General features: G+C 42.2%; 3 protein-coding genes and 1 long non-coding RNA gene across 9 annotated transcripts in view; 2 read left to right on the top strand and 2 right to left on the bottom strand.

Annotated features, from left to right (window-relative positions):
- Window positions 1-2,134, top strand: part of drc7 (dynein regulatory complex subunit 7) — a 40,474-nt gene extending 38,340 nt beyond the window's left edge. For all 4 annotated transcript variants that reach the window (XM_086042557.1, XM_086042531.1, XM_086042548.1 and 1 more), the window contains exons 17-18: window positions 1,154-1,293; window positions 1,378-2,134. In XM_086042557.1, coding sequence (XP_085898683.1) covers window positions 1,154-1,293; window positions 1,378-1,465 — 228 coding nt within the window. In that variant the 3' untranslated portion in view covers window positions 1,466-2,134. The remainder of the gene's footprint in view (window positions 1-1,153; window positions 1,294-1,377) is intronic.
- A 2,796-nt stretch (window positions 2,135-4,930) lies between these two features.
- On the top strand, window positions 4,931-13,242 carry LOC147152460 (uncharacterized). The gene is made up of 3 exons (XR_015088905.1): window positions 4,931-6,321; window positions 11,161-11,351; window positions 12,659-13,242. It is a non-coding gene; the product is annotated as an uncharacterized LOC147152460 (long non-coding RNA).
- LOC147152461 (uncharacterized) lies at window positions 8,119-10,312 on the bottom strand. The gene has a single exon (XM_086046587.1). It carries the CDS (start codon window positions 10,258-10,260, stop codon window positions 8,245-8,247), a length of 2,016 nt encoding a protein of 671 aa, XP_085902713.1. The 5' UTR covers window positions 10,261-10,312; the 3' UTR covers window positions 8,119-8,244.
- LOC147152459 (uncharacterized) lies at window positions 12,165-19,788 on the bottom strand. Of its 3 annotated transcripts, none has more exons than XR_015088899.1 (2): window positions 19,715-19,788; window positions 12,165-14,014 (listed from the first exon to the last, which is right to left on the bottom strand). XR_015088899.1 is itself a non-coding variant. In XM_086046601.1 (2 exons), exons 1-2 carry the CDS (start codon window positions 18,687-18,689, stop codon window positions 13,886-13,888), a joined length of 1,134 nt encoding a protein of 377 aa, XP_085902727.1. In that variant the 5' UTR covers window positions 18,690-18,934; the 3' UTR covers window positions 12,165-13,885. The 3 variants fall into 3 exon arrangements, 2 of the variants coding, with proteins under 2 accessions (XP_085902727.1, XP_085902736.1); XM_086046601.1 differs by lacking the exon at window positions 19,715-19,788 and adding an exon at window positions 17,685-18,934; XM_086046610.1 differs by lacking the exon at window positions 19,715-19,788 and adding an exon at window positions 17,978-18,934.
- Between the last annotated feature and the right edge of the window lie 257 nt (window positions 19,789-20,045).

Below are 20,045 nucleotides of genomic sequence, written 5' to 3'. Positions count from 1 at the left end.
AGTTGGACTCGCTGACGGACGCCCGCTTAAAATTAGAGGTGGACCGGCCTATAGATGAGTAGTATTACACCCCCCACAACCCCGGAAAAAAGGCGAATAGCGGATGACGGAAGGGTATCCACGCTGCAGACAGATGACGCATAACGGACGCTCAATTTTTAGTTAAAGCGGAAGTCAACCCAAACATATTTTTTTCAAGACTATGTTCCCAGCAGGCCAAATAGTTGAAACATGGCATTCTGATTAATTTTGTGTTTGTGGAATATAAATTAAGCAGCAAAATGCACTCGTTTTTAGCCATCTCTGGGGGCAGCCATTTTGTCTTCTGTCGACTGAAAATGACATCACAACTGCTCACAACAACCAATCACGGCTCTGATTCAGGAAACAAGTCAGCTGTGATTGGTCGTCGTGAGCAGTTTTGATGTCATTTTCCCCAGGGATGGCTAAAAACAAGTGGATTAACACTTATTCCACAAACGCAAAATTAATCAGAATGCCGTGTTTCAACTAGTGGGCCTGCTGGGAACATATTCTTGAAAAAAATATGTTTGGGTTGACTTCCGCTTTAAATGCCCAGCTCTGTGAGTTTCCAAACAGAACGCTGTTTGTTTTGTCGTCCCTGTGTTGAGCAGGTCGTGCTTGCCGGGACGCTGAGTGCGCTCCGCTAACAATTTATGAATTTAGCTGTTTACCATGCGCTTATCCGGCTTGACTCTGACTAACCGAACGGCATATTTGAATCACGTTTTGAGTTTCCAAACAGAACGTTGTTCAAAAGTGCTGTTTGTTTGTGAGCGTGGACGAGAATAGCGAGAGGCTGCGATGATGCGCAGCCAATCAGCTCACGGGATAAATTCACTCGTGCTCTCATTGGTCAATCTCGCGCCGGGAACCAATTACGCGCCTTTTATGAGTGCCTGCAGGTGTGTACAAAGCCACCGACTCAACTCATCTCTTTGAAACAACTTATTTTTCTGCAACAATATGGCTGCCGATATAGCTGTATCTTTCATTTTTATTTTTTGATGAATAGTTTTTGAAAATCCGCGATGCACTGAGGTTGCGAAACTCAAACCGCGAAGTGGCGAGGGATTACTGGACTTCTCTGACAGTGTTGGTCAAATGTCATAGCGTGTGTGCATGCATGCAGGCGATCAAGGCACTGCAGAAGACCCAAGAACATTACCAGGAGAACCAGCAGAACATGAGCCACCAGGAGGAGAAGGAGTACCAGGCCTACTGCGCCCAGCACACCAGACAGATACACATCGCCCAGAAACGCCTCAGCCTGTAGATCCCACACACACACACGCACACGCACACGCATACGTGCACTCACACAGTTATATGACACAATGTGTTGTGTGTTTGCAGGCACAAGAGATCAGCAGCTCAAAAGTACCGTGCACTGGACCAAAGGCTCAAACAAGACCCCCGACTGGCCCCTTACCTCCTCAACTGAACACGCAAACAAAATGTATTATTTAATGCTGTGATGCAGAGACACCTCCTTAGTTCCCCCTGGAAAATACAGCCTCCAAAGTTAGTCCGACTAATTTGCAACATGCAATTTGTTCAGTATGTTTGTCATGACCAGAGTCTCAAAAAGTTTCAAGAAGCCCTGTCCGAAAAGACACAAGATGACTGACATTTAATTTTTAAGTGGCCATTTAGGGTAATAAATTTGTAGTTGCAATAACTCTGCACCCGACATGCTGATTTGCTTTACTCTGCACTTCCATCAAAGGCCAGGACCCATTCATCACCGCTCACAGCTTTAATCTTATTATTGTTACTTAAAGCGGTAGTCAACCAAAACATATTTTTTTCAAGAATATCTTCTATGCAGGCCCACTAGTTGAAACATGGCATTCTGGTAAATATTGCATTTGTGGAATAAGTGTTAATCCACTCGTTTTTAGCCATCTCTGGGGGCAGCCATTTTGTCATCACAACTGCTCACAACGACCAATCACGGCTCAGATTCAGAGAACAGGTCAGCCTGGGTTCTTTCAAAAAAAGAAATACCACTGTTCTCTTCCGCGATACCACAGAGCAGCCATGACTAAGCCAGGTCAGCCTGTTTTGATGTCATTTTCAGTCAACAGAAGACAAAATGGCCGCCCCCGGAGATGGCTAAAAATTAGTGGATTAACACTTATTCCACAAACACAAAATTAATCAGAACACCGTTTCAACTAGTGGGCCTGTACAGAACATATTCTTGAAAAAAATATGTTTGGGTTGACTTCCACTTTAATTAGGAATAAAAGGTATGAAAATAAATTCAGGTCAACAAAAACAATTACCGGTATCTGAGAAGTTATTTGTGTTTTGCCAGAGTGCCTAGTTCATACTTGTCAACCGGGTGTACTGAATCTTACAAAAGTTGTAATTTGCCCTTACATATCTGTATACAATCTTACACATTACACATTATTTTCGAATGGCTGCTGTCACGTGAACGCAAATCAGCGATATATGGCGTACATGTTTGAAAAGGTGTTTCCACCTGTACAAATTACACCGAAAGTGTACATCTTAACATGTATGGCCTAGTTTTGGCACCGTGGCATTAACACTATACATGCACACATACTGTTGCTTCCAAGGAATGAATTCACCTTGAGACATCTGTCTGTTTTCAGTTAAACACTTATCTCATCTGAATGGTCCTGGATTCATTAACTGGTCCGAGATTTGTCAACACTCCTTCACATTTTTCTTCTGGAGTGCGTAAAAAAAAAAGATTTAAGAACGTATGATCTCATCCATTGCACTTGGTGGTGGTCATATCACGATCGGGCCTGCTCCAGACTATGGGGAGAGTTTTGTCTCAAAATTATTCACACGAATGCATTTGCGATTTTCATGTGTTTTTCAGATCCACAATTATATAGATGGGTTCGACCTTTGTGCTAAAAATAGTAACGTATCCCATGGTCCCATTCCCTCGACCAGAGTGGTAGGCTGCTTAGCCTTTTCATTGCAAACGCCGGTACTGTGTAAAGATTTAGATTAATTTACGTGACTGAACTTTTTAGTGAACCTTCGCAATCTGTAGCAATGTAGAAGTACATGGAGACTTAAGACAGGCAGGCCAGTGCATGGTAAAATGCGTTTACATATGTACAGTACATATATTTCCCCACACATTATATATATCCATCCATCCATTATCTGTACCGCTTCTCCTCACAAGGGTCGCGGGGCGTGCTGGAGCCTATCCCAGCTGTCTTTGGGCAGTAGGCGGGGGACACCCTGAACTGGTTGCCAGCCAATCGCAGGGCACACAGAGACAAACATCCGCACTCACAATCACACCTAGGGGCAATTTAGAGTATCCAATCAACTTACCATGCATGTTTTTGGAATGTGGGAGGAAACCGGAGTGCCCGGAGAAAACCCACGCAGGCACGGGGAGAACATGCAAACTCCACACAGGGAGGCCGGAGCCGGGATCGAACCCACGACCTCTGAACTGTGAGGCGGACGTGCTAACCAGTCGACCACCGTGCCGCCTACATTATATATATATATATATATATATATATGTATATATATATGTATATATATATATATATATATATATATATATATATATATGTATATATATGTATATATATGTATATATATATATGTATATGTATATATATGTATATATATGTATATGTATATATGTATGTATATATATATATATATATATATATATGTATATATGTATATATATGTATATATATATATATATATATGTATATATGTATATATATGTATATATATATGTATATATGTATATATATATATATATATATATATATATATATATGTATATATATATATATATATATATATATATATATATATATATATATATATATATATATATACATATATATATATAAAATCTTTTTGATGATGATGATGAAGATGATGATTATGGAGCAAGCCAGGGACATATGATAATATCTAAGATTGCGTAATAACACAAAACAACAACAAAACATTTGAACACAAGTTGTTTTCAGTTTTTATTGCGTTATTTCGCAATCAAAAGAATTATTGCAAAATAACGCAACGTTATTTTAGGAGGAGAATGAACGTCTTCCACATCTGGGTCATAGCTTTCAGTGTACGGCAGACCCGTCAGGTTTTGATCGATTTTTACAGTTTTGAAATGTCCCAGACAAGCAATACTTTGCATGCAGAGGGATAAGCTTTGTACTCATTGTTAACAGTTAACAAAACAAAATTGTTATCCACCTTCTTCCTTGTCAGTGTAATGGGTGTCCACTAGAGGGCAGACTATGCCTGTGAGAACAATACTGCAAGGAGGGCATGCACATGAAAAAGAGCAGTGTACGGTGTTGTGGAGGCTTAGTCATGGCTGCTCTGTGGTATCGCGGAAGAGAACAGTGGTCTTTCTTTTTTTGAAAGAACCCAACACAACACGTCAGCTGATACCTGTGCTTGACCCTGTTCGGAACGAATAGCGATGAATTAAGACCCACTTGCGTCCTTGCTTAGTCCCTCCTTTTTAAAAGACTTCTCATCATCTGTCCGTCCATCCACAAAATGGGCGTCCGTCCGGTACGGAATGTTCCGTCCCTAGGACAGAATGCCCATCTCTGATTTACACTGTAATGTACTGTACACTTCCATCGGAACGACTTTAGTAAATTGAACCGGAAGTTCTATGGGTTCACTATGTAAATATAATGTTAACATTTTTAGTAACTTTTTTTTTTTCTATGACGACTGAGTAAGCGTGGTGTCCAGTTTATTGGTAACGCCTGATAAAATAGATTGATATTGTTTTTCCTACTAGTTAAATCTTTCTGAAATAGTGGACCAGAAACATGGGAGGGGTGCCTGTGACCCCGGAGCATGTGTTTTTTTTTTTTTTGCCGCACTAGGTAAGTGTGCTATCATTGTTAGCATGTGCGCAGGGAGTATATATGGCGTCAGATTGATACCACAATTATGTAAGCTTAATGTCAAATACCGCATACAAAAATGTGTTTCGCGCATATGTAATGTGAAATACTGCATACAAACGTGGTTCCTGTGTATGTAATGTGAAATACTGCGTACAAACATGTGGTTCGCGTCCATAAAACCGTCCACATACACGCACAAGATTGTTTTTACACTTGAGTCTTTGTTTGTTTAAATGTTATTGTCCCTCGAGACACCAGGAGTTGGTATTTTTTTTCCGCTTTGTCTTCACCTCTTAGTTACGATTGGATAGAAAACAGCCAATCAGAATTAGCCCTACTGTCCAGCTCCTGATTGGTTAACAATTGTGGGACAATTATAACGCCTGTATCCCAAGCGGGAATCAGCGTGTTGTACGCGTAGCGGAGAGAAGACTCAAGCGTAAAAACAATCTTGTTTTGGTTTTGTATACGTTTGAATGCACAAAACATGCTTTTGTACGCGGTATTTTACATTATACACGCGAAACACTTCTGTACGTGGTATTTCACATTACATATACGGAAAACACATTTTAAAATTTTTACGTGGGTATTTGACATTACGCTTACATAATTGTGGCATTGATCTAACGCCCTAAGTATAGAGCTCTGGAATCACGTGACTGTTCCCGCGGACATTTGTTTACGCAGCCATGTTGGCAGGATGGTAGCAGCGGCAGGCCAAAGATTTACAATGGAGAGCAGTGATGAAATTACCGTTTATCAGTCAACATTCCTCCAAGTGAATTCAAGTGAATCTCACTTTGATGAAAAGGACATAAAGGTCATACATGTGCAAGCTGGACAGGTTTGGATATTACCAGAGCTGGGCATCGGCTAACCGTCATGGAGTTCCCATCTGCCACAAGGTCCCAGTCGGTCCCAGTCAGTCAAATGTGTGGAGAACGGACTTAACCTGTAACACGTCACACGCAGGTGCCCGCAAACCTGACACGATGCCAAATAAAGAAAAATTAATTAGTGTTGTATACCTTTTGGTCCCAGAGACACAATGACGTGCCCCATATTGTTTTGATTTCCCCAATCACCACGCTGTGCGTGTGTGTGTGTGTGTGACTGGTGTTTCTATTTGATATTTTCTATTTATTTAGCAGCGTGTTTGCTTGTGCGGCACCCTGCGTGTGAGACGTACATTAAGTTCTCGACACCGATTGGCTGTTACCGACTAGGGACGGACTGGGACCACGTGGGTCGGCTAAATATGCAGACGGGAACTTGTGACAGTTTGGCGATGCCCAGATCTGGATATTACAGATCCCTATAAGGACCGGGAGTGTTTTTTATACAACTATCACGACAGGAGATGAAAAGAACAACAATGGTGAGTTCTTGCGATAATACATTGGCTTGGAAGGTTACAAGTTTTAAGTTATGGGCCGGCCCTTAACTTGGCTTAACCTTTGAGACAAGCATAATTGGCAGGATCAACCAGGTTGCCTTGAAGCCAGGGCTGGGCTGACTTTCTCATTTTGATTTTTGTTTTAAATTTGCTTGTTTTATTTGTTTTTACTATTTCTTCATTGTGTTCTTGTGTGTGGCTCAGAAGCATTTAAACGATGCACAGTTCAGCAGCAGGCATTTTGTATTTTGCAAAGCGAACAGCTAATAAGTTGTCCTCACCATTACTCACCATTCAAAGGTAATTTTCTGTGTACAAATGTTAATTTGAACCAGTTTTACAACTGAATATAGAGTATTTGTATGAAAGCAAAGCTCTTCAAGTGTCAAAATAATTCGTTTAAAAATATTTTTACTTGAGTGCTCAGTCCTTGGTGCTCTGGTACCAAGCGAAATGGCGTATTACGCCATTCAACAATCTCTTGCGTACAAAGGGCTCGGTAAAACATATTTATGCAAAGCACACTGCAGGAAGGTTTGATTTAAAACATATATCATTTTTAACTGGCTTTGAACGAGTTCATTTTTGGGCTTTCGTTACACTCCTGAAGCATACTTTCTGAGAACCACCCATATATTCCTGAGCATTTAACACAGCTTGACACTCTGCCCTTGTTTTAGTGTCATATTTCTAGGGCCTGTGCAGCTACCGCTGCGAGGTACCTATTTTGTAGAAATTAATATTATTATTAGGGCCCAAGCGGCGACCGCGTGACCTACAGACAAAAGGAAATACATGCTTTAGTCATTGATGTTTTCCTCCTATACCATAGGTGTCAAACTCATACTCCTCATACTTTTTATGTAGATGTATGTTGGTGTGTATATACATACATAGTTACTGTGTATATTTACATAGGTTTGATCCTGAATATTTGCCGTTAATGTTATACATTAATGGCTACATTATGCCGCCGTCCCTGTGTGACCTATATCGTTGCTTCTGTAACACTGAAAATTTCCCCACTGTGGGATCAATAAAGGCCTTCTTATCTAATCTTATCTTAAAATCGGGTCCTCAAGGGCCGCTTTCCTGCATCTTTTCCATCTCTCCTTGCTGCAATATACCTGATTCAAATGATCAGCTCATCAGCAAGCTCTGAAGGAGCCTGATACTATCCTGATCATTTGAAACAGGTGTGTTGCAGCAGGAGACTTGGAAAACATGCAGGAAAGCGGCCCACCAGGAACGGAGCCTGACACCTGTGTCCTATACGGTTGACCAGATGCCTCCTAATTGCTCAGAAGAGTGTTTAGGTCTTCATGAAGTTAAAACACAAAGTTTGCTAGTTTTCGCAGAACTAAATATACCAAAAAAAACTCATGAAACTTTGCACACAACAGGCCTTGCATAAAAATCTATATTTTCGAGATTGCTTGTACAATTTTCAATAAATGTCTCACTAGCGCCCCATACAAGTTTTTGACCAAGCATTCAGTTTCACCTAGATCCATGCAAATTTGGAGACATTTGTAACAGCCCAAGACCTACAAAAAAAGTCTTTTGGAGCCATATGCTAAACCTCAAGTCTGTCATTTTGAATTCCTTTGGAATTTGGCACCCTTTTTGGCCTATCATAGAGGTCATATTTTAACAAACAACTCCTAGAGAATTTATCCGATCGTCTTGCCATAAAATGATGCTTGAAACTTGGCTCCAGGGACTTTTGGTCACCGCCCCCAAGTGCTGAGCCTTCCGTCTGGAAGAGTTGCTGCGTGTCAAGCGCTAGTTTTTCCTGCTCTGTGTGACTGTTTTTGTGGTTAAAAAAATAATTTAAAAACGTTTTTAAAAATCAAAGAATGCTTTTTAGCAAAAGCTCCAAACGAGCTCGGCGGGAAAGTGTTGTTAGCGTTCCGGACTGAAAACCGTGAAGGGTCCCATGAGCGCTTTGCCCACAGCGGAGAAGAACCTCCTGATTCTGCTCTGCCCGGCTCTGTCGTGCCAGCTGTTGAGTGTGTTAGTCAGGTGTGTCAGCACAGCATCATCAAAGCACGGCTCATCAGACATCAATGCTACTAGCAACTTCTCCCGAGAGCCAAACTGTCTGAAGAGGTATTTGATGACTGCCTGGATGAATCTGCTGTAACTGACCATGTCCTCAGCCGCGAGCGATGCCAAGTTGATTTTGAGCACTTTGTCAGAGAGACGTCGGATGATCAGAAGCATGTCATTTGGCTGCAGAGACTTGCGGACCTTCTTTGGAAAGCACTTGACCATTGTGATGATCAGCATGCTAACAAAGTTCCTGGTGACCTCTCGTAGCGAAGACTCAGTGATGATGGGCTCTGAGTGGTCCTGGTCCTGTTGGTTACATGCAGACAGGGAAGCGTCTGACTCCAGAGCCCTCTGAGGAGTGAAAGCTTCAGGTTCCGAGGTCACAATGGTGGTGATGAGAGTGTCGATATCTTTTAATGCACCGCACACCTCGTTGGCACTGGCCTTCCTCTTTCTTGGCTCCATCTCCATCCAGAGGAGCACCTGCTGCAAAAACTTTCCTACGGAATCCTCGATAATGTTTTTCATTACCTCTGGATGCTGGGCTATTTGCTCACTGGATCTGTGTGGCGATTGCCTACCTGCAAACTCTTCAATGATGCTGGCCTGGTTGGCCTCGATGTAAGTGTAAATTTTATCTCTCAGCTGTTTGGAGAATGTTGTGATGTCATCTCTAAGACTGTCTAGGGTCTTGCTGACTTTTGATCCTTCCAAGGGAAACTTGTCGTACAGGTCCTTCATGTCGTCCTGTATTCCTTCAAAGTTGAGAGGGGGAGGACTGCCGGGCGTCTCCCGGTTGGAGATGGGCAGGGATCGCTCAGGATTGAATGCGCTGCCACGGGCCGAGCATCGCGGAACCCCCACCAGGAAGTCGGACTCCTTCTGCACGTCTGGACAGGTAACATCTGTCATAAGTTTCGCAAATCGATTTTTTGAAAATTCCACAAAGCTGCTTTTGCGGAGGACCTCTTGGTGGGGCGTGGGCTGCTCTCGAGAAGAAAAAAAGTTGGTCAAGGTCTTCAAGATCAACCTCAGGTCAAAATGAGGACAGGCAGACATGCTGCTCTTTCTGTCTATGTTGGTGGCATAGTGAAGGTCACCCGTAATTGTTGTGACGATGTCAGACGCTGTCCCATGAAGGTCTGAGGAGGTAAGTGTTGGGGAAACTGCAGAATCGAAGTCTGTGGTCTCTGACCACTTGCGAAGGATTTCAGTCACTGCCTCTGTCGTCTCTCCGACACCAATTACTGATTTTGGACTGGAAGATAATTTAGGACTCTGAGGCTCCTCCTTCTCTGTCGCCTGAGTGCTGCCGGTGTGTTGACGCCAGCATGCTCCCAAACACCGTGTGGTGGATTCGACGCGACCCAGGTAAGACCACAGTGCACCACAGGAGAACCTTACCATCTTATATAGAACCTCCAGCTTGGTGAACATCCCCGGGACGTAGATGACGGGTACCAGTGGCTCAGCGTCTGTGTCGGTGGCCAACGCCAAAGTCCGATTGACCCTCTGGGAGATCTCATCTGCAAACAGTGAGTCCAGCTTGTTGGCGTATTCACACGGCTGCTTGGGAACGCTGAGCGCTGATGCGAAGGCGGTGTTCATGGCGCCGTCCATGACCGGGGCCATGCATTTGGACTTCACGGCCGGCCCCTGCTGCTGGAGCAGGGGTAGGAACATTTTCAGGGTGTCTGCTGAGAGTTTCTGAGCAATCTCTGTGCACATGTCAGCCAAGATGGCCCCCGTGTCCGAGTCATAGTCTTTGGCAGCCAGCAGACACCACTGCGCCGAAGAGATTTTATCAAAATGTTTCATCACAATTGGGAGGACCACATCCTGCTTGTCTGTGCATTCCGACTCCATTCTGGAACATCAAAGGTGTCCCAATTGTGGCGACAAATTATCCAAATTAAAGCATGACACACTCAATCTTGCCAAAGAGGGACACAGTTTCACCCTATGACAAAGGTGCCCTTTGATAGAAAATCCCAAATTTGCCTTATGACGTCAGAATGTTGCTCCGCCTCTCTGTGATGGGATGATGTCCTTTCTCTGCTTCCTGTCTGATCGATGATGTCACTTTGCTCTCCTTGTATGAAAGATGTGGCTCTGACAATGATGTCTTGAAAGGTTAATGTTTGCATCAATGGGCATTCTTCACTTCAATTGAAAACAGACTGTCGGTCACGCAAGGTTCTGTGCTTGGACTAATGTGGGTCATTCTTGACTGTTGATGACTTTTCAGTGTGAGTTAGGGGGGAAAATTTCTTGGGTATTTTTAACAGATCAGATGACATGTTTGACCCTCCTCAAGTTTTATTGGTAAAGATCAAACACCTAAAAAAATATTAAAAGTCCAATGTGTAGAATTGTGTGTCATCTAGTGATAGGCTTGGGCATCGTTTGAATTGGGTGATTCCGGTTCCTCGATTCGATTCCGCCTCCTAATGATTCTCGATTACGATTCCTTTTTTTTTTTCGTTGTTTTGCATGAATGTTTCTACTGTTTATGAATTTTCCTTTGAATTTCTCAATGGATATTTTTGACAAATAAATTAATATCAAACCTATGAGCTTGAATTAGCTATAAGAGGGCTTCATTTTGGAGCGCCTCAAGAAAATACAATACAATAATGCAGTTTCTAGCATGCTACTTAGTTAACACCCATGGGCAAGCCAAGTGTGCAAAGAAAAAGAAAAACTTGTGCTCGATGTGGACATTAATCCTATTTCATTTGTATACTTACCCGATTCTGACTGCAGTGTGGTCCGTATTACTTGACTGATGGTCGGACTAGGAGCTGGCGACCCCACTTTACTGTCGGCGTTGTGAGCAAACGTGCGCAAGCACACTAAGCATTGTAGGACGTCTCAACGGGGAGGAAGGGATTTCAGAACACCGGTAGAACGACGCAAAGAGTCAAAGACGGAACATTCTAACAACTGTACCCCATGTAAGTGGAGTTGTGCAACCTTGTTTGTGTTGTGTATGGTTTGCTGGGATGCTTATATTTTGAATGCCAGGAATTATGGAGTAAAATAACTGTCAAAAAGGCATATGCGTGATTAACGATTTGTATCCGTAATAGTAATAGTTTGTGAGTACAAATAGAAATTGTGTGGCTTTGACTTCTTTTCTTGTGAGTACGAATCAAAATTGTGAGGGTTTGACTACTTTTCTTGTGAATACGAATAAAAACTGTGAGTGCATCGTTTTGTGAATACGACTCTCGCTACGACTACAAATCTTCACTACGCACGAATTGCCAGCTGAGGATACGAATCACTTTGTGAGAGGACGAATCTGCACAACATGCAAATTAGGATGACGTCACGCAGGCCACAGGCAGGTCCCAAGGGGAGCTAATCGATCCGCGATTCCTCCCTGCACGCATGCGTAGAGAATAAAGCAAAGATGGCGAACACGAGCGGATTGATTAATTTAAGTAGCCTCACAGAACCCACTGAAAAAAACAAGGACATTGTAGTGTTTAATGCAAAAGAGAAAAACTTAAGCAAAATATGTCCGGTAACTAGTTCTAGTTTGTAGACATAGGGTCTCTAAGTCCGATTGTCTTTGAGCTATCTTTAACAGAAATGTAGTGACCTCGAGTGAGGTTTATCTTCTAACAAATTATTGTCGTTGATGTTCTTGTGGTACAAACTTGTAGGTGGGGGTACTTATATTTTTGGGTTGTATATGAACAAGAGCAAATCATATATCAGTACACATTAATGGATTTTACACTCCCCAAAAAATCCCAGTGTACAATGCTGTACTGCTAAAATCTCATTGACTGTCAGTATATCTATTTTGAAGGTTTCATGCACAAGCCAAAAAGGCTGTGCACATTTTAATTGAAAATATAAGTTTCAATATATATTTTTTTTTCATTTATAGTAGTAGCAACAAGATGGCTCATGCCATGCCTCAAGAACAGTATTTGTATTGATTCGATCAAAAAGACAGGGTAACACCAATTCATTTTCTTTTCAACATACAGTATATCGTCGCTGTCCTGTGAGAAACACTTACGTCCAATTTTGGAAATAATTTTAATTTTCACGTTAATGCAATGTCTGTAACGCGGAAACACCATGCATGCAAAAATAAGAAAATTGTAAAAAAATGGACGTGTTTTTCACATGACAGCGACGATATGCAGCTAACAATATATTTTGATTACATATTCTCCAAGTTACCATCATCTCAAACAGTATACTTTGCATGATAAAATTTGGTATTTAATTGTATTTTCAGAAATGGAGACAGTCATGTCCAGGATGATCTCTTTGGCAACTCTGACAATGCATGCTGAGTCAGAGTGTGACTGCAAGTCACTGGTGACGGCTGAGATCCAGACGGAGTGGGCTGAAAAAACAACAGAGGTGGAGATGGAGGCAAACACTGATGACAATCTAGATCGACGATGAACACATGCCCTCAGATGGACCGCTTGTCTTGGGGCACGATGTCAATGACGACGTGGAGATTGAAACAGCGCCACAAGAAAATGACAACAAAGAAATTCAAATACTTGACAAAATCATGAGTACTAAATTGCATTAATATAATAGACATCATAGTATTAATTCAACAGGTCTATTATTTGTAGGCATAACATTTATTATTCAATATCATTGGTCGCTATGAACAGGCAGTACTTTTTGTGTGAAATTGTATTTATGCACATCACTTAAAATCTTATCTCTGACGCACGAAGAATGTACACATTGTTTGATACATTTTCTAGGGATGTAACCATTCATCTAAAATCTATTTAAACTGCTTAAAATATACGTCGATGTAAAAAATAAAAGAATCGATTCTCAACGGCATGTTAACTATAGCCTCTCATGTTTCTGCTCTAAACAAACTGCATACGCGCATTGCGTAAATTACTTGGCATTAGAGCTGCCAAGATTAGTTGACTAACATGACGACGTCAGAGATCAAAATTGTCGACGCATCGTTTATGTAATTACGCTAATTTTTCTGATCGTCTCCCGCTGGAGAAAAAAGGATTGGTGCCCAAGAAGAGTGAAATATGTCTACAGGTACGGTATTTCCTTCAGTATTTATAGGTAGTTTCATAGTATTAGTGCAACTCAGCAGAGTGTATAGTTTTTGGTTCCATTTTAAAATGCACGAAACATTCAACTAAAAACATATATGGCACAATATCACCCTCAATTTCAAATACCGGAATGCTGGTACAACCTGCACAGTTTAATACAAGTTGAATATACTATCATCTTGTCTTTATCATTTTCTACAATATCTTAAAGAATTCTAGCTGTAAGCTACCGATAGTCAGTCATATAAGACCAGCTGCTTGCTGGTGTGATTATGCCGCAATTTACATATGATTCGGTCTACTAATCGCAACTACTGTTGGTGAATAGTCGACTAGCAAAATAATCGTTTGAGCCCTACTTGACACTTGAATATGGGCTGGAGTAAATCGTTACATGCATAACATTTACATTAAAATAATTTCAAGAGAAAACGTAATGGGGTATGCTGAACAGGTAGGTATGCTGATGATACTGCAGTGGACTTCGGGGGTGGTTTACAAAGTGCTGCAGCTGGGCTGATTTGCTCAGAATGAAGAAACTACAAAAGAAAAAGAGATAGTTAATAGGATGCAGATGATTTTATTTCATGCAACCACTTGTCAAAATTGAGTAAATTCAACGTTTTTTTCAGAGTACTGACAAACTATAATGTGATGCGTATAAAACACACAGTGACATTTCATATATTTTCCTAGGAATACACTATAATCACAAATTTGCTCCAAGGGGATTGATAATTTGCTTTTATACATACTATCAATCAATCAATCAATCACATTTTATTTATATAGCACTTTTCATACATAAAAATGCAACTCAAAGTGCTTTAAAACATTCAAAGCAAAACATAGAATTATCTTCAATCAAAAGAAAAGATAAATTATTTAAAAGTTGTTGAAAGCCAAACTAAAAAGGTGTGTCTTGAGCTTCCTCTTAAAAATATCAACAGTCTCTGCAGACCTGACATCCTCTGGCAGGCTATTCCAAAGGTGAGGACCAAAATGGCTGAATGCAGCCTCGCCATGCATTTTGGTCCTCACCCTTGGAATAAATAAAAGGCCGGCGCCAGAGGACCTCAGGATCCGCGAGGGCTGGTATGATAAAAGCAAATCAGATAAATAAGATGGCCCAAGACCATTAACACATTTATAAACTAATAAAAGTACTTTAAAATCGATCCTGAAACACACAGGGAGCCAATGCAGCAATTTCAAAACTGGCGTAATGTGCTCCCGCCCTCTGGTTCTCGTCAGCACCCGAGCGGCTGAATTCTGCAGTAGTTGCAGTGGTGAAATGCTCTTTTTCGGGAGGCCAGAGAGCATGGCATTACAGTAATCTAAACGACAGGAAATAAAGGCATGCATCAGCACTTCCGTGTTAGCCTGAGAGAGAAACGGGCGGACTCTGGCGATATTCTTAAGGTGATAAAAACCAATCTTGGTTACATTTTTAATATGAGGAATAAAACTGAGCTCAGAGTCAAAAATGACGCCAAGGTTCTTCAGACAGTGTGAGGGATTAAAAATGTGTAGTTTTGGTAAAAGCTTCTCTCTCTGACCTTCGGGACCGATAACTAAAACCTCAGTCTTGTCCTCATTGAGCTGTAGGAAATTATCTGCCATCCATGACTTGATATCTAAAATGCAACTTAAAAGGGTATCAATGGGTCCTGTGTCATCAGGAGACACGGCAATATACAGCTGCGTGTCATCAGCATAGCTGTGAAAGCTGATGCCGTGTCCCCTGATGACATCCCCGAGGGGAAGCATATAAAGATTAAAAAGTAAGGGGCCTAAAATCGAACCTTGAGGAACCCCACATTTAATTTCATGAGTTTTAGAGGAACAAGTATCCATACTTACAAAGAAATATCGGTCTGTGAGATAGGAATAAAACCAGTCAAAAACAGTACCAGAGATGCCCACTAGATTTTTAAGTCTATTTAATAAAATTTGGTGATCTACTGTATCAAAAGCAGCGCTTAGATCCAGTAGCACCAAGACTGTGAGTTTTCTCACGTCTGCAGTGCACCTAATATCATTTAAGATCCTTAAAAGAGCAGTCTCCGTACTGTGGTTCATCCTAAAACCAGATTGATATTTCTCCAAAATATTATTTGTATTTAAAAAATGATTCAACTGGATGAAAACCAGTTTTTCTAAAATCTTACTTAAAAACGGTAAGTTGGATACGGGTCTGTAGTTATTAAAAACGCTCGGGTCAGAACCGCTCTTCTTCAGAAGGGGCTTCACCACCGCCGTTTTAAAGGCAGCGGGGAAGACGCCTGTCTGAAGAGAGCAATTGACTATATTTAAAATTTGTTCTTCAAAAAATCCATAAAATGTCTTAAAAAGAAATGTGGGAATTGGATCCAAAAGGCAGGTTGTTGGGTTTACCTGGGAGAAAACTCGAACAAGTGTCCTTGCATCAACCAGGGCAAAACTTTCCAGTGTTTCCTCATGTAAATATGATTGTCCGGGTTTATTAAAACTTGTGTTTTGACGGGCTAAAAGACTGGATCTTATGTCATCGATTTTACTTCTGAAGTGGTCTGCAAAGTCCTCACAGAGAGCATCTGTTGGTCTCTGTGGGGACTTATTAAAATCAGAACTAGTTAAAAGTTCAAAGGTGGAGAAGAGAACCCTGGGGTTGTTTTTATTGACTGTAATGAGGTTTGAGAAATAGGAAGATCTTGCCAGTTTTACTGTTTTATTGTAAGATTTCAGTTGTTCGCATAAAATTTCATAGTGTACTGTAAGTTTACTTTTTCTCCACCTCCTCTCTGCACTCCTGCATTTTCTCTTTGATATTTTGATAGCATTGTTTCTCCACGGGGGTACAGTCTTTGTTTTTGTTGTTTTAATTAAAAGTGGAGCTACTGAATCTAATGATGATTTAAGATGTAGGTTAAAATTGTCAACAATAAGATCACAGGGTGCAGGTAAAATGTCAGCAGGAGTGTTTTTTAAGATCTCGATAAAATTTTCAGCCACCTCAGAAGATAGGTAGCGTTTCTTCACTGTTCTGACCGGGACTGCTAGATGGTTAAAACTGGTGATGTTAAAATAGATACAGTAGTGGTCTGACACTGCCAAGTCAACAACAGAGGACACACCAGCAGACAAGCCATAGGTTATAACCAAATCCAGGGTGTGTCCTCTGTTGTGAGTTGGCTGCAAGACGTGCTGTTTAAAATCCAAGCAGTTTAAAAGGTTTGAAAAATCTCTGGATAGTGGGTCCGAGATGTTGTCCATGTGTATATTAAAATCGCCAGTTATTAATATCCTGTTATAACTGGAATATAAAATGGATAAGAATTCTGAAAATTCTGTAATAAAAGAAGTGGAATGATGGGGAGGTCTATAGACGGTAATGCAGAGAATAGGGGGACTGCTAAAAACAAAGGCATGGTGTTCAAACGATAAATAGCTGCTAAAAATGATCTCCTTTGATAAAAGAGTATTAATAAAAATTGATGCAGTCCCGCCTCCTCTTTTGCCATCCCTTGTAGAAAATAAAAAGTTAAAATTCGGTGGGCAAGCCTCGTTGAGAGCAACTGGAGCATCTGTACCAAGCCATGTCTCAGACAAAAGTATACCATGTAAATTATTGTCTAAAATCAGGTCGTTTATGATAAAAGTTTTGTTTAAAAGGGAGCGCACGTTCAGCACGGCCAGATTAATTATTGTGCTGGACGTGCGCTCATGGTGGTACGAATGAGCAGTATTAACATATACTAGATTACCACTGTTAAAACCACGTTGTTTGTGTGTGCAAGGGAAGCGTCTGCCGGTGATGGTTTCAATGGGAAAATTGTCCGATAGTGGTAATGATAATGAGGGCCTGCAGGGGGAGCTAGTGAGGGTGGTGGTACTGTGAGCAGCTGGTATTGGCCTGTAAGTGATGGTAGTGACATTGTCATTGCAGCGTTTATGAGTAGAAGAAGAAATATGATTGGTAAACAAGAGTCAGCTGGGAGTGGAATTGGTTACGACATGGTGGATGTTAGCGGCTAAAATCTTGCTACCAAGAGAGTTCGGATGAACACCATCCGGCTGGTAAAAAGACGGGCGATTCCAGAATAGGTTAAAGTTGTCAATAAAAGCAAAGTCAAGGTGGCCACAAGTGCTTAGGAGCCACGTGTTCAAGCTTAAAAGGCGGCTGAAGCGCTCGGCTCCGCGAGACAATGCCGGCAAAATGCCACTCACCCAGACCGAGAGACCGCAGGTTCTTAACAAGGCAAAGAGGGCGTGAAAGTCTCTCTTCGTCTGCTCAGACTGTCGGCGTATTGTCTCGTTTGTCCCAACGTGAACGATGAGCCGGGTAATGGATGATGGCAGAGAGTCAAGAACACCCGGCAGGATGTTAACTATGTCCATGACTTTCGCTCCGGGAAAACAGCGGGTGACGCAGCCGGGATAGTGAGTACGTCTAATGGTGCTGTCGCCAATTATAACGGTGGTCGGTGGGTGACGTGAGGAGGGAACGCCAAGGGACTCACCACCGGCGGAAGATTCACGACCCCACTGTCCAGGATGGCTCCGCCGAGGCCGAGTGAAGACGGTGGATGACACCGATGAGTGTCGCCGATGATGCTGGTGATGACGACCACCCTTGTACCGGGACACCGCGTCCCGGAGCAGCCCGACGCGTGAGTGGACGGCCGTGTCACCGGCGGACCCGCCCAACATGGGGTTCCCGGCCGAGGTCGTCGCCGTGGGTGGCGGGGAATCCGAGGGAGCCCCTGGGAGCACAGCCCCAGCGTCGGACGCAGCAGTCGGTGTCTCCGACTGCTGTAGTGCAGTGATGGGAACAGGAGACTCACTCGCCAGGGCGGCGAACCGATTCCCCAGGACCAGTTGGGGGCGGTGGGGTTGCTCCCCGGCCCTCCGGCCGCGGGACACCACCTTGACCCAGGTGTCACTCTGCAACGGTGTCGAGCAGGATGGCCCCGGGCAGGCAATTGGATCCCACTTCGCCGTGTCCGAGAGGCCAGCCGCCTCAGCCGTCATTGTCGCCGACAGGATTTCACGAGCGCGCCTTCTCATGACCACCGCGGAGAGTTCGGGGAAACGGGTCGCGAAGCAAGAGATGACCGATTCCTTCTCATGGAGCTCCTCTGAGAGACGACGAATATCCCTTCTTAGGTCAGAGATTGTCTTATTTGCCTTCTCCAGCAGGCCATTGTGTTCGTCGCTGTCGTCTGAAGGCATTTTAATACACTAGCTCCAAGCTAGCCCCAAGCTAGCCCGTTTCCGTCTCACGCTAGCTGTATGCTAGTCCGCGAGATCAAGCGACCCAGAGATTAACAAAAATTTAAATAAATAAAAAATAAGATAAAAATAGTCTCCAAAAATTAAAAAGAGTAAAAACGCAACGCGCAGGTGAGGTAGATTCGAAGGCGAAAGTGCAGAAGTGCAATCGATACCATCCACGTCCAAACTCTGACGTGGCAGGAGAAACGCCTAGATGTTATATACAGTAGTGACTCAACTGTTACACAACTAGGTACCAATAAAGACTGATGGTGGTTTGGATATGCCAGAGTTACTGAGGAGACGCAGAGTGAACTGCCAGTCAGCACTGTGTAATGTTAAGTCACCTGCATTAAAGCCCACTCCTATGAAGCTGACGTGCGTGCATATATTTATTAATATCTCAAGATATTACAACCGACTCAATATGAATATACACAACACACACTACCTCATAAGCGTCTACAAGCACAGTATACTGTACTTATGAATATGTAATAATTGTACCAAAAAACATGTTAGGACAACAGCACTCAATAAAATGTTTAAAGATGATAAACCTCACTTGTGTCACTACATTTCAGTTTAAACTAGCTCGAAGTATAACAAAATAGCCCTCTGTGATGTCTACACTATACAAGACATATTTTGTGCAATACTTCTTCTTTTGCATTAAACATTACAATGTCCTTGTTTGTGTGTTTTGTGAAACTACTTAATCAATAAAAACGGAGGGAGCGATTTAGCAAGAACTATTATCAGTATCCATAAAATAAACATATTTTTGTTGTCGTGCTAAATTATGCATACAGATGACTAAACCTTGAAAACAGAGCTACGTTAGCCACGTACTAATGCTAACAGTGAAACGTGTCATTAGATTGCAATCTATAGCAGTAAGCCTGTGAGTCCAAAGCTATTAATTGAGCTAGAACGACTTTATGAAATATGAATAAATTGTATATACGCGTTGCTGACTTTACCTGCTGTGAAGATGTGTCTCCTGAGCCGATGGAAGCGCCGTCCGCTCCACTCGCGTTCACCATCTTTGTTTTCTTCTCTACGCATGCGCGCAGGGAGGAATCGCGGATCGATTAGATCCCCTTGGGACCTGCCTGTGGCCTGCGTGACGTCATCCTAATTTGCATGTTGTACAGATTCGTCCTCTCACAAAGTGATTCGTATCCTCAGCTGGCAATTCGTGCGTAGTGAAGATTCGTAGTCGTAGAAGCGAGTCGTATTGACAAAACAATGCACTCACAATTTTTATTCGTACTCACAAGAAAGGAAGTCAAACCCTCACAATTATGATTC

The sequence above is a fragment of the Filicampus tigris genome, chromosome 1 (genome assembly GCF_054856515.1).
Source record: "Filicampus tigris isolate MCC_2025a chromosome 1, RoL_Ftig_1.0, whole genome shotgun sequence".
NCBI lineage: Eukaryota > Metazoa > Chordata > Actinopteri > Syngnathiformes > Syngnathidae > Filicampus > Filicampus tigris.
The sequence above is the reverse complement of the archived record's forward strand: the minus strand, read 5'-3'. Positions and strand labels throughout refer to the sequence as shown.

Excerpts from the sequence above, each read along its gene's own strand:
- LOC147152459 (XM_086046601.1), bottom strand. The coding sequence starts at position 18,689 with ATGCCTTCAGACGACAGCGACGAACACAATGGCCTGCTGGAGAAGGCA. Across the intron at positions 14,015-17,684 it reads CCTGCGGTCTCTCGGTCTGG|TTTCTTCATTCTGAGCAAAT; the intron begins GTGAGTGGCATT and ends TTTCTTTTGTAG.
- LOC147152461 (XM_086046587.1), bottom strand. The coding sequence starts at position 10,260 with ATGGAGTCGGAATGCACAGACAAGCAGGATGTGGTCCTCCCAATTGTG.